Source organism: Cydia pomonella, chromosome 5 (assembly GCF_033807575.1).
Source record: "Cydia pomonella isolate Wapato2018A chromosome 5, ilCydPomo1, whole genome shotgun sequence".
Classification (NCBI taxonomy): Eukaryota; Metazoa; Arthropoda; class Insecta; order Lepidoptera; family Tortricidae; genus Cydia; species Cydia pomonella.
Window position 1 is genome coordinate 20,842,474 of NC_084707.1, and position 17,312 is coordinate 20,859,785.

Sequence of the window (17,312 nt, forward strand, 5' to 3'; positions counted from 1 at the left end):
AGTTAGTCACCGGGCGAGATTCGAACCCGTAACACTCGTTTAGCAGTCCGCGTCTTAACCCGCTGGACCAGACGGACAGTGGCCGACAACACGAAATTAGCGACCATATTCTGCGTCGAAAGAAAAACGCATGAAAACTCGAAAACACGCGTTTTCCCAAACATAAGACTAATCTAGATCGATTGTTTACCCCCAAAAACCCCCATATACCAAATTTCAGCAAAATCGTTAGAGCCGTTTCCGAGATCCCGGAAATATATATATATACAAGAATTGCTCGTTTAAAGGTATAAGATGTCAGGATGCCGATGGGTTTTTAGCTTCGAGCAACACCGGCTTCCGACACGTCAGAAGGGAGGAGCCTAAGCGATATCTTACTGAACAAATCATTCTGCCATTTTTTGCGGGGGGAAACGTGCACAAAGTCGCACTTATCGCTCACTACATACAAAATTCAATCTGTAATGACGACTCTATTACATAGAAAATGACACACGTCAAAGACAAATCTTGCACTCCTCGATCTCTTTTTGTGAACGGACGAGTCACAACATGCACCGCCATAGGTACAGTTGTACCTATGCTTCGGCAGAGGGGAAATAGTATGAATGCCGTCTCCCTTCCCGGTGTTGCTCGTTTTTAGTATGAGTTAAGATTATACACATACTATTTTCTGTGGAAATCATAAAATAAATTCAACAATTTGAGTGATATGGCTTAAAAAATATATACAAATCCTCAACTATTGTAATCTGCCCATAGAATACACACCGGTTTTTCTGAAGTTTTCCTACCCATCATTGGACGGTGAAGTGGAACTGTTGAACTTAAAACTGTTTTATAAGGTTGTTAGTTTATTAAGTACATATTATAATTTTGGCTGATATCACGAACAGCCTGGGTGTCGTTTAACTTAAGATACGAGTATTTTATGTCATTGGTAGTATAACGCGTGCGCCAATTTTGCAGACGATAATTTTTAATTTAACCCTGATGCTCGTTATTAGTAATTATCCGAGCAGAAGTATGATTAATCGATAAGCTAATCTTCATTTTAGTTGAAATAATGATGGCAGTAGCACTCTTTTTACTATTTGGTATCATTAAAACAGTGATTGGAGATGAGGAGGGTTTTATTGTGGGAGGTGATGTAGTTGAGACAATAAAAGAATTCCCTCATGTCGCTTTCTTGACGTTAACGGGATCAGATGGGAGTTACATTTGTGGGTCATCCATATTGAACCAAGTGCTATTGGTGACTGCCGCGCACTGTTTGGATGGCATCCATAAAATTACTGCGTCTGTGGGGAGTCTGAACAGGGACGAGGTTGTAACCGAGTATTGTGTTGTTTTGTTAATGTTATAAATTTTTTTAATGTTTTGGGTGGCTGCCGTTCGTCAAGCCACCAACGAAGCGGCAGCTGACGTACATTACGTTTCAGACTTAACTTTCGTATTATGTAGTTTGAACGCACACAAAAAGATAACATGTCCTCTCTGTACTAGAGCCTAATTTCCCGTGACCTTAGATATTGACGTAGTTTTCTATAAAAAATATACTTATATAAAACTGTGAGCAATTGCAGGTTATTTCCTTTTTTTTCGGGTTACGAAAAGACAAATATGAACATTAAATCTGTCTTCTTGAGACATGGATATTTCTAAACCCGTTGTAGCCTTCGTAATAAATAATAATGTATTTTATTTTAAGGGAGTCCTGTACAAAGTCAAAAGCTTCGAGCAGCACAAGCAATGGGATCCAGTCCACGTCAATCATGACATAGGTCTATGTAGACTAAAAAAGCCATTGATATTGGGAAATAAGGTGAAAAGAGTGGTGCTAATGCAAAATCCGCCAAAAACTCACATGGCTGACTTGGCTGGGTGGGGCGCTATCGAAGTAAGGAAAGGTTTTAAGCTAATTTTGATGTCCATTAGTAAAAAAAGTGACAAGGCCGAGGGCTGGATCGAGCCAGCGTCTTCTGCATTTTCAGCAAAAGCCATAGCGACCGTGCACGTTGGAGGGTCTGCCATCTTGTGGCCTGAATCGGAAATATAAACATGTATATTGACACTTCACGTCAAAGCAAGAGCTGCCATCTACCGTTCTTGTCAGTTTTCTTGTGCATAGTAAGTTCTGCCATCTTATGGGCTACATTGGAAGCATAAACTTCACATTTTCACCTCGCGCCAAAAATCTGACGTATCATGTGCTGCCCCCTACAGTTTATGCCCACTCCCTATAATCACTAGCCTTAACGCAGGTATTGTCACACGATAAAATGAGTAACTTGAATTAAAGAGGTTTTAATGCATTATAAATGTCACTAATATAATCAAACATATTGACAAGGCCGCAGTAGTAATACCGCGACAGTAATGCAGCTGCAGTTTTCATCTCACCTTAAGACGGACAGAATTTGGAGAAATTATAAGGATTAAAGACTACTAGGGTTGTACACAAGGAAACCTTAAAATTAGAATCATATAAACGTTAACATTCTGAATTTGCGAAAATATTTACCCTTACTCATTTATTATTTTAGGAACAGGACTACGATAACTCAATCATGCTCAAACATACGAGACAGAAACTGTGGACTCATCAGCAGTGCCAAAGGGTCCTCCACAATGCGCCCACCGGAACTATTTGCGGTGGTCAAAGTCACTCCCATGGAAATTTCGCTTCTAAGTAAGTACCTACATGTACATTACTCGTATTTCTCCATTATTAATTGATTAATAAAAGATATATATGGCAATTTCATCATATCATTTAGAGTCTGTGCGAAGAGTCGTGGAATATAAGGGAACCAATACATATGTGTAAAGAGACCGGGGTTGCTTGGCCTTATGATTATAGTTATGTCAATCTGATCATAACACGGTTTTTTACATACCTTATGATAAGTTCATATGGATATTTTCTTAACCGGGCCGATTCTGTATGAACAATTCAATGTGCCTTTCATCTTATTTTGATTCGACCTCGAGTCGTTAGCGGCTCACGTTTAACGATGTCCAACCATAAAATGAAATCGGGGGTCGTTTCGCTTTCATATATTGATTTAATGATCACACGATTAAAACAAGACAAAATAAATATTAATTAGTTAATGACCCCCTAGTATAAAGTGTTAAAATCTAGTGTAATTTAACAACATTTGAATCCCTTAGTGCAATTTTTATTTTCTTTACTTAAGTTGGATTTTATTCCATGATCATCTTTTGACATTACTAATTTTTTTTTTGCTGCAGAGGAGACTCCGGCAGCGGCCTCCTAGTTCACAAGGACATAATAGTAGGCCTTGTTTCCTACAAGGACACCAGCGTCTCCCGCAGCCTGGTGGTCTTCACGAGCGTCCCATATTACTACGATTGGGTTAAGCGCGTGTCAAAACAATTAAATTGCTCTTAATAAATAAAAAGCACCTAATCGAGTCTTTGCCTACAAGCCCTAGCCTAATGTGCACTCAAATAAATAAATGAAAAAACATTTTCTGCTCTCCAGCTGGAAAGCGTCGACTTTCGACCCGTTACGCTAGAAATGGTTGCCGCTTTCCGGCTCCGTCGAGAAGGAAAATAGTATACAAATCTCGGGCAGTAAATAAGAAAGCCTCATATCAGTCGGCTTTGGCTCGACCGACTATTTTATTATATTTGATCTGAGATTTTTTTTACTTTTCTGCCCTATATGTATATAACGGTTACCCTCATCTGGAATAATATTATTTGTCAGAAATACACTTTGCAACATGTATCGCAGAAACACTTTGTTGAATGATAATTTTGCATAAAGGTGTAGGTAGTAGGTACTTGGCATTATTATTACTACGCATATTTGCCGACTTCAGTTAAACATAATTTTATGTACCATAATAATCCTGCAGCATACTCCTATTATGACATAATTGACCGAAGTGTAAGCGAAGGTCTACGTTTTGACTCGGGGAATCTGCTTTCGTATGTCCGGATGTTCTCCTCTACAGGGGGCCGATTTTTGAATTTCGACCACTCGATTTCGTGTATTTTGTTCAATAATATCTCAACTATTAGGCATTTAAATTCTCCTAATATAATTGAAAACTAGTGGTCAATACCACCAGATTCCCAATTTCTATCGCTCGTATTTAAAAAAATAGCATATCGCCGTTTTCCACAGATTTTCAAGTGGCGAAATCGAGCGCTCGAAATTCAAAAATCGGTCCCCAGGTTGCAATTCTTAACCGATTCACGTGAAATTTTGTGACCATATTCTATGATTTAAGCGATTTTTTGTCGATCCAGTTTTTGGAAATATTTCAAAATGGCCGAGTCATGGTACGTCACACCTAAACAAATAGCCGTATCGATATCATAATAGTTTTTTCCTTGTGAGACATGTTTACAGAGTGCTTTTCTTTTAAAATCTTTTAAAACGCTGGTTTAGGTTTTAACCCGAGAATATGTAGCCTAATTTCACCGTATCACATATATCCTCTCGTGGCTCAGTTGGAATACTTTGCAATGACGAGCTGCCGGGTAGGTCCCTGGTTCTATCCCCGTGAATTATAATTTTCGTATTTTTTTTTGTCAGTTTGTAAGTCGTATTGTTGATTGATCAAGTGAGCGCGAAGCGCGATGGTTACGAACGGCCAAAAATGGAACCCTACACTGAGTATACTCGACATATTCTTGGCCGTTTTTATTTTTTATTTATGCCAATAATCGTTATAAGCAATGATGTGTGAAATACATTGATTAATCGGCAAGCAAAGGTAAACAACTATTTTATGGCAAGAAATAATGGCAGTAAGACTGTTAATCATGATATGTGGCTTGAAATTAGTAATAGGGAAACAAGAAGGTTTCATAGTCGGAGGTGCTTATGTTGATTCTGTTAAAGAATTCCCTCATGTCGCTGCTTTGTATACACTTTATAGCGAGGGAGAGGGAGACGATTTTTGTGGATCGTCCATATTGAACCAAAAGATTCTATTAACTGCTGCCCACTGTCTTGATGGCGTCGTGAAAGTAACAGCATTTGTGGGAAGCGTAGACTGGAAGAAAGGAAAACTACACCGTATTGACCGCTACCAGCGGCACAAACAATTTGATATAAACACTGTCAGTTACGATATAGGCTTAGTTAGGCTGAAGCAACCGTTGTTATTAGGGAAGACTGTGAAAAGAGTGATATTAATGAAGACACCGCCAAAAGTAAAAATAGCGGAAGCGGCTGGTTGGGGGCTAACTGACGTACGTCTTCAATCTGGTCCATGTTAGGGACATATAGGAGAGAGAGAGATAGAGTCTTCGATAAGTAATTTCAGATTACGTTCATTTCTTTCTTTAAAAAAAAAATTTAAGCGATCATTTTATTTCATTATGTTTATTCAATCACTTAAGAATATTCTCTTTCCTTAAGAATGGTCCTTTTTTAATGTTGCCATCCAGGAAAACTAAAGCTTATCTGTTTTTTAAGTAATTTGGATATTATTAAAGGATAATGCAGGTACATATTTAAATCATTTTAATATGGTTTAGTTCCCACTTATTGCTAGTTAATATTTTTAAGAAAGTTAATAAACTAGTACGGAAAAATCTATTACAATTACTTTACTTTAACTAATACAATTATTAAAGTAGTAGCGTGTCTTCTTTAGCTGTGGCAACGACTGCATGATTCGTTCAATTGTCACTTCATCGTCGCCTTAAAGAAAGAAAGGGACAAAGGTGTACCTCGAGTTTTATTGCTCGGCACGTTTTTTGGTGGCGAGAGTGCAGTCTACTTTAATATGTCTCTGACATTGGCCACGTAGTTTACGAGTTTGGCGTGAAGTGACTTCTGTCGTTTTCCAGGGTGGCAATATATCTCTTCTTCTTTTTTTATTTTTATAGACCTAATAACTCCTAGCATCCGCTGCTCTCATCATTTATACTCTGACGACCTGCAAAATATACACGCAAACTGACCTAAGTAGTTTAGAACAAGCTATTAGGTAAATTAATAATGATATGGCCAATACCTCTACTTTATCTCGTAATTTTGGGATTGATGTCAATCCGAATAAAAGTCAAGCCATCATATTCGGCATCTCTCGCCTGCTTTAATTAGTAAATTTTGAACACTTGACACCGATATTGTACGAGGACAGTGTTGTTCCTTACGCGCCAAAACTGAGAAACTTGGGTTTACTAATGGACAGTGGTCTATGTTGAGGTTCCGCTAGTCGCTAGCTCGCTAGTGTCTGACGTTTGTCGCAGGATAACCAACATGCTGCGTTCTCTTTACAGGCTTAAACAATTTCTACCGGACGACAAGCACATAGCAAATTTTCCTTTAAACGCCAATTGCGTAAATACTTTTCGGACGTACACCAACGTTGTTAGACAATATGATGGTTTAAATGGGTACCATATCTGAAAAAAATGGCGCAGGTCGTTCAAGTCGGCCAACTCTCCGTAATCCTAATCAGAATATGAGACAAAATATGCCTCTAAACAGATCCCCACTATTTTTGTTACAAATTGTATAAAGTGTTTATTAAAAAAAAACGATTGTCAATAATACATTTTACTTTCGTAGGAAGTAAACAAAATTGATACAAATCTACTTAAGCACACAAAACAAAAGCTGTGGACTCTTCAAGAGTGCAGGAAAGTGTTGCCCGTAGCCCCCAATGGAACGATTTGCGGCGGCGAGAAAAATGTCAAGAAAAATTTCTTATCTTTGTAAGTTACTAATAATTTTATATCATTAAAGTCGTATATCAATATTTATTTTGGTACTTTACAATACGTATTTTGGTACTCCAACTCGAATGAAACATAACCCGCTTGCTACTGGCAACTTCTAGTAACTTGTTAATCCGTTAATCGTTAATTTGTGTAATAATGTCCCATAATATTTATTTATTTATAAGTATCTATCGCAAGTATCTATACATTAACAATGCAATTTTTGTGACGTATTAATGGATTAGTGATTAACGAAGTTAATTATTTTATTAACGGTGCCCATTTATAGCTACTGGTGATTTAAATAGTCCATGCGTAGTAACAAAATATGTGTGTATTTAAGCATTTTTTGGTATGTAATATGTATAATGGTGATGGCGGGATAACTAAGGCTCCTTTTTGAGAGACGAGTGGAAAAAGGGGGGAGGCCTTTGCCCAGCAGTGCAATATAGTGGGCTCTTAATAAATGATAATAATGAATAAATATTTTCGAAAAATTGCCTAGAACTGGAAAGCGGAATTAGTGAATAAATCTTTGAATAACCATTTTTTTGGCAGTGGAGATTCCGGGAGTGGCCTCCTAGTTAATAAAAGTATAATTATCGGAATAGGATCCTTTAAATTCCTCAAAATTACGAACAGTCTGTTGGTGTTCACGGACGTCGCATACTTCTACAACTGGATATTGGTCGAATCGAGACGAGTAGCATGCTCTCAATAAAGGAGAAGAAGAAACGTGTACGTGTATTTATTTATAGTCTTATTAAATGTAACTAAGTAAAAAAATGCTATTTATACTAAACCCTGCCGATCATAATAGATCAATATGACCTACTTTTAAATATTTTATTGTAAAATCAGTGAAACTAAAGTAAAAACAATCGTGATCAGCTATGCAGGCTTCGTAAATTTCAAGCAAATATGTTTAGTAGAACACATAAATAAAGAATGTTTTACTAGTCAGCTATTGTTGAAGTATGAAGTTATTCTTAGTATGGGATTGCCCAGACAGCCATGGGCTCTTTTGATCTAAAAGGGAAATTACTGAATTACGGTTATTGTTAAAAAAAAGGTTATAGTGAAGATAATCCGTCTTGATAAATGTATTACCGGAGAGTTCTATACATTTCTTGATGTATAGAACTCTCTGGTAAAATTAGGAAAAATAGATTTATCAAGAGGGATTATCTTCACTATAAACTTTTTGTATTTATTTCAGTCGGTATAAAATGTAATGTTCATAAAAGTAAAAAACAAACGAAAATGGTTGGCCAGATTATGATAGGGTCTCGAAAACTATTTAAAAGACAGTAAAATATTGGTAATAATTGGTTCGATCAACTTTTTTTTGTAATTTATCACATATTTTATAACGAATGTGAAAGAAGGTTAACAAAGAGAGTGTATTGGGAGCGTGCACGACTGTCACGCAACCTAGTGTCCGCAATTCTAGGGGAAAACGTCAATTCACTACATCTTATAAAACTACTCCAAAACTAAAAACTACTGAACGGATTTTCATACGACTTTCATCTATCAATAGAGTGATTCTTGAGGAAGGCTTAAGTATATAATTTGTTAAGGTTTTGTGTAAATTGTTTGAAATATAACGATGTTGTCGGAAAAAATCATGCTGGCTAGGAGCTTTAATCGAAAACGCTGCCTAATCCGTTTGAGCTATAACAACACAATGTATAGTGGAGTTGTTTCTCATTCATAGGTCTACAAAAAAGTCCGCGATGTGAAATGTCTATCTTTTAAGGATAACTTACTATATCCATTCTTAACTTCTAGAAAAAGATCACGTAATATGTGGCATTTGCAAAGCTATTTACATGGATACATTATTAACAATTATCAAAATAAATACGTTAGTTATATTAAGCATTTCATACAGATTACAATGGTCCCTTACACCATACAATTTAAACGAATATTTCAGGAGTAATCGTAAATCAAAGTTTCATTTCGAGCCATATAATTGTACGAAATGTTAAAGACGCTATCCGCAGTTAGTTCAAATTTTTACCACCTTATGCGCTGGGATCGCTTTACTTACCCCCACCACGCACTGCGCACGGTCCCAATAAGGGAGAAGTAGAAGAGGGAGCTGGAAGGGGTAGACTTCGGCGGACTTTCTCTGATCAAATCGGGGAAATCCTGAAGAAAGGCCAGGCCAAGAGCACCCTAAACCGATGAGCGTGTATGAGGAATGTCATGAAAGTGAAGGAAGCGAAAGAGGTATGTCAGGATCGTAGCAAGTGGAAATCCGTGGTCTCTGCCTACCCCTTCGGGAAATAGGCGTGATTATATGTATGTATGTATGTTATAACGAATCAACCAAAAAGTAAATCTAACTAGAGCTTAAAAACGATCAGAATTATTTTAATACTACGTGGTTTTTTGTTGGTGACCCAGGAGAAGAATTTGGACTCCCATACAAAGAGAGTATGTCCCAATCGCTTTTCGGCTGTGGTTTTTAATTAATAGTGTAAAAAATATAATCTGCCTTATATCATAGTAGCGCTTAGTTAAAAAGTATTACCATGTAAATTACCAGATCAAAGCTACAAGTCCGCTAACACAAATATATTTATTTTAAAAATATTTGTTTTAATCGCTGCTTTTTATATTTTTATCCTCGCTATCCTAATCGCCGACCATTACGAGTTACGAGGTACATTTTCGGAGTACGAAAAGAGATAGGATGTGTTAATTGTCGGTCCACTAACTTACCGTTGATATTCCGAAAGTCATTAAGTCGTTTATTATATTATTTTGAAGCTAAATAGATTTATCTTGGTTCTAATATGTTAAAGCAAATTAGTATAATACAAAAAAAAACATAAATGTCTTCTGAGTCACCGTTTTCGCGTGTCACTTTGTTGGTGACCCAAGAGACATTTACGATGACTCAGGACACTTTTTCCATACATTTTTATATTTTTTTTCCTTTGTATTGCAATTATTAATTCTGTAATATAAAATAATATGACCTGTTATCACTTTGCTGGTGAGTAGAAATGGACTTGATAATTTAATTTCTTGTTTTTTGCCTTGATATTTTTCGATACTAGTTTGACATACTGCATGCAACCCCAACGTTAATAAACACGTAACTTTTAGAAAAAGCTTTGGCCCACTAACTCTCAGCTTGTGATTATCAAATTATATTAGATATTCACGTATAAGCCCCAAATTAATGAAAATGTCTCTTCAAAAACTAAACTTGTCTCTGAGAAAACTACGATTTTCCAAAAATTAACGTACATTGCGCATTTTTTTGAAGGAGAGGAATTAATAAACTAATATGCGTGTACGCGTTTTTTATGTAATATTGAAACTTTTCGTGGATTTTTGTTCATTAGTGACCCAGGAGAAGTATTGATTGCTGTTATGGAAAATCAAACAGGATCTCTTAATTTTTAAGTTATCAGAAGGAAAGCGTTTGTGTTCTTAAAACATAGTAGAGCACCATTTCCTTCATTTGATTAAATGAAATTTTATTAGATAAATCGCGGGTAACCCAGGGATCACGTTTTGAGTCATCGTAACATACTGCAACAGTAACAATTGTCAAAATAATGAATATATGCACGGCGCGTAATTGCATATAAATAAAACTAGATTTTTAGTTTTACGTCAAATAAATAAAAACAATTAAAAATTCATTCTCAATGACATTAAAAAGTTGATCGACCCAATTGCTTAAAAAGTTCAAACTTTTCAAGCTGCCGCCCCCCTCTAAGATTTCTCACTTATGATTATTCTACACGTAGTGTCTAAAATACCCTTTATTATATTCTGCATATTGTGACGAACGGTCAACAATGGAACGTTACACTGAGCAAGTTCTGACATGCTCTTAACCGTTTTTTTTAATTTATCCTAATAATCGTTATAAGCAATGATCTGTGAAAAACACTGATTAATCAACAAGCAAAGCCGGACAGTTATTTTACGTCAAGAAATAATGGAATTAAGACTAATAATCATATGTGGCTTAAAATTTGTAATTGGAAAACAAGAAGGTTTCATAGTCGGAGGTGCTTATGTTGATTCTCTTAAAGATTTCCCTCATGTTGTTGCTTTGTCGACCATCTATCATACTTTTAGTGAAGAAGAAGGTCAGACGACAGAGAATAATTTTTGTGGATCGTCCATATTGAACCAAAAGATTTTGTTAACTGCCGCCCACTGTCTTGATGATGTCGTGAAAGTAACAGCATTTTCGGGAAGCGTAGACTGGAAGAAGGGAAAACTACATCGCATTGACCGATACCAGCGGCACAAACAATGGGATCCAAAAACTATCATTAATGATATAGCCTTAGTTAGGCTGAAGAAACCGTTGTCATTCGGAGAGACAGTGAAGAGAGTGATATTAATGAAGAACCCGCCAAAAGCAAAAATAGCGGAATTGACTGGTTGGGGCGTAACTGACGTACGTCACCCTTCTGTACCCCTAGTGTAAATAAATTCGATTTCGAAACGTGACGTACGCGTTTGCGTTTAGTCTCATTTTGTATTGGATTTAGAAAGAGCGCGCCAAGCGGGACGTTTTGGAAACTCAAAATCCTATAAAATGAGACTTAACGCAAACGCGTTCGTCACGTTATGATGTCGATCAAATTTACACTAGGGGTACTGATCTGACACATGTTACATATTATACTGACTCTATTTCATATACATAAGAGGATAGAGGACGATCGCTTTTCCTCACAAACCTAGTTCTCATTTTCCTTCCTTGATATTAACTTCATGGAAAACATTTCTACACAATTTATCGTGTACTGACCATATCTATGCCCCTTCGTTTGACTTTTTTATTTTATTTATAATAAAAGTTACAAGCGGAAAACCAAATACATGCTTAATTTTAAAAGCTCGTAAGTCTAATGCCTACCTACATCAAATAACGTAAAAACTTATTCTACAATGTTAATATTCAGAGAGGAAAATGGAGACTACGTCTATGCAGAAGCGGTCATTCCCTTCCGTCTTAAAGGGAGACTTTAGACATAATTTACAAGTGATGTGTGCTGCTTTAATTTTCATGTCATAAATAATGAAGAGCCTGCTAATAAAAAAAAAATTGAATTAAAGCGTACCTGCTTTTAATTCAAATATTTTTTTTTATGATTTATTTATTTTACTTTATGTGTTAGCGATGCAACAATAGTTCAGTCATCTCACATCTGTTTATCTTACACCTGCTAGGTTAATTTATATTCTAATTTAGACATACTACTACCGGTTCGGAAAACACCAGCGAAAAAAACTCTGCGAGGTGTAGATGATTGTATTCATTTTACAACCCTACTGATGCGCATGATGGCAGAGAAGCTGTCCACGCGCGCCTCTGCAAACATTAACGATGCGCTGCAGTAGCGAGGCAACCCCATCAGCACCCTAAAAGCATTGTTGTATTGCACTCGCAGAGTGCTGTACTGTTTATGCGTGTAGTTCACCCACAGGCTACTGCTTAAACGCTTAAAATATAGAGCTATTTTGACTAATTTTCAAACCTGCCTGAGACTAAGTTATTTCTAGTCCCTTATACGGAGAACTTCATTTCAAAATATAAAACGGTTCAAGGACCGTCTTCAGGGTTTAAACTTTTTACCTTCATGCCAAATGTATAGACATAAAGCTGATTATTTTTGAGCGGTATTATTACTATTTGGCTTGGCACCAACTTCAAACATATCAGTTGGTAATGCATATACTTAAAAAAAGGATAATATTTTATTTTGTCTTTTTTGAAGACGGTTTATATTTTTTTGTAAAAAAAAATATATATAGAGCAAAACTTGCAGCCATTGTATGTTCGTTTTTCTATCTGGATGGCAGGAATATATTGTTTAACTCTAAATATATTCATTTTACAAGGAACCAAGGGGATACCATTACCATAACTACTATTTCACTGAGAACAATGTTCCAAGATGTACTTTATCATTTTTTCGTTGCGTTTACTCGTAATATTTCTGTTTGGTAAAATCATTGGCCATTTTGGAATTTGATTCGTAATCGGTAGTTAGGTGGTAGTTAGTAATACTATATATAGTAATACTAGTTAGGTGGTACTAGTAATACGATAATTAAACAAAGACTTAAGTAAATAACTCTTTTCTTAGGTAGTGTACTACAAGCAATCAAGTATACTTAAGCACACAAAACTAAAGCTATGGACTTTAAAAGAGTGCAGAAAAGTCTTGTCAATGGCACCCAATGGAACCATTTGCGGCGGCGAGAAAAACGCCAAGAAAAATTTCGCTTTTTAGTAAGTAACTAATAATATTAAATGTCATTTAAGTCGTGTATTAATTTAGTACCAAAATACGAGGATTCTAATAGCTTCGACAGATAGAGATTTGACTAATAATGTTTTGTTTGTCAACTGATAAACTAATTACACTGTATGGCTTATTTAATACGAGCCAATGCGACACAACCCAATCGCTACTTTTTTATACTATTTCGGTGGCAAAGAAGCATTCGATCCACCTGATGGTAAGCAATCACCGTAGCCTATATGGTCAGAGGTGTTACCTGCGTGTTGCAACCTAACATTCCGCACCAATGTTGAGCTCCAGCAACCTTACTCACCGACAGAAACACAAAACTGAATAGGGTCTAGTGTTATTTGGCTGCGATTTGGTGGTGATTTAAATAGCCCATGCCTAGAACAACATAATATGTGTCGATTTAGCATTTTCTTAAGTAATCTAATATTTATTGATGAACATAGAATAATGTTCACATAAACACAAATGTGAGTTTAGAAAAGTTTTTATTTTACAGTCCAGTTTTTATTTATTAATGTTTTATAAATTCATTAAAATACTTTTCCCGTGGCATGATAATATAGATAGGTACTAGCAGCATTTCTCCGCTGTATTACAATGCCAATGCGTTGACGTTGAGCGAGGAAACTGGAAGGCCTTAAGCCACCCCGCGGTAGCGTCCATCAACCTCTAAATTAAATATCTTTTTCAAGAGAGTATAAGCGCGGACGCTCCGGCTGTGGAATGAGCTCCCTTCCGAGGTTTTCCCGAGGGTCTACAGTATGGGGTTCTGCAAAAAAGGAGTGTACATGTTTTTAAAGGGTCGGCAACGCGCATGTAACACCTCTGGAGTTGCAGGCGTCCGTAGGCTGCGGTAACTGCTTGCCATCAGGCGGGCCGTATGCTTGTTTGCCACCGCCGTGGTTTTATTATTTAGCTAGAAAGCGTAATTAATAACTAACTTTTTTCGGCAGTGGAGATTCTGGCGGTGGACTCCTAGTTAACAAAAATATAATTATTGGGATTGTCTCCTTTGGAGACCAAAAACCTGCGCGCAGTCTGGGGGTCTACACGGACGTCTCATACTTCTACGATTGGATTTTGGTCCAATCGAGACGATTGGAATGCTCTCCATAAAGAAAAAGAAGAAAAGTGTAGGTGAATTATTCATAAATACATTAAATAAAATTAAATATAAAATGCTATTTATATTATACGTTGCCGATCTATAAATCAATATTATTTTTTACATGAAACAAATAATATGTATAAGGGACCATATATAAATAAAGACTGCCATCTGGCAGCAATTTTCTAAGTAAGATGTTATTCTTAGAAGACATTTACCGAATATTCCGTAATTATTCGGTATTCGACACATTCGCCAAGCTTTCCAATGTTCTCATTCAGCAGAATTATTCGGTTAAAGTGCTGAATATTCGGTAAATATTTTATATAATGTTCGTACTTACACTGTAAAAGCCCCTCCAGAACTTTTCAAGTACCTAAGGGGTGTACCGAAATAAAACTGTGTACTTCAAATGAAAAAAACTGATGCAATTGAGAACAAATTAAGGTTTTTAGAATAACTACAATAAAAAGCGACTTTTAATTTAGACAATTGACAGTTTTTTTATTATATTTTTTTCTGTAAGATTGATAGTCTTTTTCCTAACACATTCAGTGGCAGCTTTTTACGGACCCGTTTTTCATATGTGCCTGCATATCAGCCCATCACCTGCTGGACTTGTTAATGTTTTATGGCTATTTCATTCTTCTATTTGCCCAATAATAGTTGAGAAAACGGCACTCCAGAATGTTACATCTTGCTCTGCTCTTAGATAATTACCAAATGCGATTTTTGTACGAAGGAAATTGTATGGTTTTGGACTTGCCCTAGAATTAAATAACGCAAATTTTCGATTACTTTATTTATCCTAATCTTTGTACGAAGAACTGAACTGACTTTCGTCGTAATTTGTTCCACTTTAACTGCATATGTACCCCAGTTTTTACGATAAATATGATTAATCTTTCTGACGTGTCATTTGTTTCCAGAGGTCTGCCGCTTCAAGGCCTCTGTTCAAAATACAATATACTAAATTAGTTAACGAAAAGCACGAAACTACGAAGTAATTTTAAGTGTTTCGAAATCAAGCATATAGGATGGTATAAATTTTCTTGCTATTTGGAAAATACCAATTTTCAGTGATCTCTTCTATTTACTGGTGTAACGTTGCTTAGCATAAAATTATTTATATTGGAATATATAATATATTAATTAAACTTATTATTGCGGTAAGAAAGTCGTAGTCATCTTGGTTGGAAACAAAATTACAGTCGTTTTGAAATTTACAGTTTATCGGCACAGGCCTTACTGCATGCGACATGTTGAATCCATAGGACGTTTTGATTATATATTTGGAGTGTTGAAAAGTTTGCGAGCCTCTTAACTTTTAGCCTGTTTGTTTCTAGGGAATGGTCTAGGAAGCGATTGATCTTTAGCTGCTAATGTAATTGAAACGTTTTAAATGGTTTATTAGAATGATTAGATGAATCGAATAACTCGGCCGAATATTCGGTTCGGTAAGGTCTGCACCAAACGTTCGGGCCATCACTAATTCTTAGGAATGGAATTAATTGCCGAAACGGCCATTGGGCTCTCTCGATTTAAACGAGGAATTGCTGTGATGACGATTATTGTTGTTGCTGGATAGTAAATACATTAGAAAAAGTTTTCGGTATTATATATGCCCCGTTGTTTTAGATTAGAAGTTGTCAAACCCCAACAGCAGTGGCAATTAACTTTATCTTCCGAAATGCTAGAGTTCCTATGATATCTAATATTGCGGTACATTAATCAGTAATCGACGAAAATGTATTGAGTTCTTCACAACTTGAGTACAATTATTTTTTGACACAATTTCTACTTAAAAAATCAAAAACAACTAATAAGAGTAGGAAACTTGACCTTGATGTCACATGTCTGAATTTTATACTAATCTCTTTGTCAAGTATGTAAGTGCCAACGTGACAGGCATAGTGACTGACAAATGATAGAAATGCAACCATGCTGCCACCGCAGGACTCGTGTTATGAGGCATCTCGCTTTCACATATTGATGCCTGATGACACGATTCAAAGTCGTATCAAAACAAGAATGAAACCATATTAATTCATGAATAACCCATGAGTGCAATGGGTTACACAAATATCCGTTACTGTAAATCCTTAATAAAACTGTTATTAGTGTTTCATGCTCTACAGTAATGAAATTTATATAAACAACCTTTGCATATATCCCTTAGTGTAAACTCTTTTTTTAGGTTATTTGGATTTTATTCTATGTAAACCAACCTTTCAATTGTACAATGGGCTGTGCTCTGAAGAATTGTTTGACATGATTCCACCGGCCACTTTCAAACAGCGCACTGCTCGCCGACGGCAGGGGTTCATCCTCACACCCAAGGAACCGAAATGGTTGTGTACTGTCAGTACTGTGTGGTTTAAGAGGAATTTCCTCCTGCGGATGCTTTGGCTGTGGAATGAGCTCCCTTCCGAGGGTTTCCCGAGGGTCTACAGTGTGTGGCTCTTCAAAAAAGGTGTGTACATGTTTTTAAAGGGTCGTCAAAGCGCATGTCTGGATTTGCAGGCGTCCAAGGCTCCGGTGATTACTTACCATCAGCAGGGCATCGGCAAGGTATAAAAAATCATTTTACATGACCGATATTTTTTCCTGCAGAGGAGACTCTGGCAGCGGCCTGCTAGTTCAAGAGGACATAATAATCGGCTTCGCCTCCTACAAGGACACCAGCATCCCCCGCAGCTTGGTGGTCTACACGAGCGTCCCAAATTTCAACAATTGGGTTAAGCGCGTGTCAAAACAATTAAATATCTCTTAATAAATAAAAACTCAAAATCGATGAAGTAGTCTTTTCCTGCAAGCCCAGACCTAATCCGCACTCAAAATATACATGAAAATATTTCAGGCCATTGAATTTGTAGTAGAAGAATGCTGAGTTTGAAGACTGAAGCTTCTTTATGGTCTAAGATCCCAATTAAGGCCGATCTTCACCAATCTGCCTACTGGATGAAACTTCTATTTTATGAAACAAAATAAGTCCGTGAACATATACAAAACAATACAATACAAATCCTCTTTATTGCTCAACATGAGAATAAATGTTAATGAAGATAGAGGTAAACAACAGGCGGCCTTATCCAACCTTTAGGTAGTAAAGAAATAAAACTCTGAATTTAACTACTTAGGAGGTGCAAAAAAACTAAATTAAAGTTAAA

The 17,312-nt window shown here is 36.4% G+C and overlaps 3 protein-coding genes across 4 annotated transcripts; all 3 read left to right on the forward strand.

The window, feature by feature from the left end:
- The first annotated feature begins 419 nt into the window (after positions 1-419).
- LOC133518064 (cathepsin G-like) lies at positions 420-3,740 on the forward strand. The gene is made up of 4 exons (XM_061851633.1): positions 420-1,327; positions 1,712-1,900; positions 2,547-2,692; positions 3,259-3,740. Exons 1-4 carry the CDS (start codon positions 1,067-1,069, stop codon positions 3,416-3,418), a joined length of 756 nt encoding a protein of 251 aa, XP_061707617.1. The 5' UTR covers positions 420-1,066; the 3' UTR covers positions 3,419-3,740.
- A 673-nt stretch (positions 3,741-4,413) lies between these two features.
- Positions 4,414-8,554, forward strand: LOC133518066 (hypodermin-B-like). Its single transcript, XM_061851637.1, has 3 exons — positions 4,414-5,238; positions 6,569-6,714; positions 7,279-8,554. The coding sequence occupies exons 1-3, from the start codon at positions 4,786-4,788 to the stop codon at positions 7,439-7,441; spliced, it is 762 nt and encodes a 253-aa protein (XP_061707621.1). The 5' UTR covers positions 4,414-4,785; the 3' UTR covers positions 7,442-8,554.
- Positions 8,555-9,554: 1,000 nt separating this feature from the next.
- Positions 9,555-16,932, forward strand: LOC133518065 (trypsin epsilon-like). Of its 2 annotated transcripts, none has more exons than XM_061851635.1 (4): positions 9,555-11,164; positions 12,864-13,009; positions 13,988-14,171; positions 16,756-16,932. In XM_061851635.1, the coding sequence occupies exons 1-3, from the start codon at positions 10,694-10,696 to the stop codon at positions 14,148-14,150; spliced, it is 780 nt and encodes a 259-aa protein (XP_061707619.1). In that variant the 5' UTR covers positions 9,555-10,693; the 3' UTR covers positions 14,151-14,171; positions 16,756-16,932. The 2 variants fall into 2 exon arrangements, with proteins under 2 accessions (XP_061707619.1, XP_061707618.1); XM_061851634.1 differs by having other exon boundaries at positions 13,988-14,167.
- The last annotated feature ends 380 nt before the right edge of the window (positions 16,933-17,312 follow it).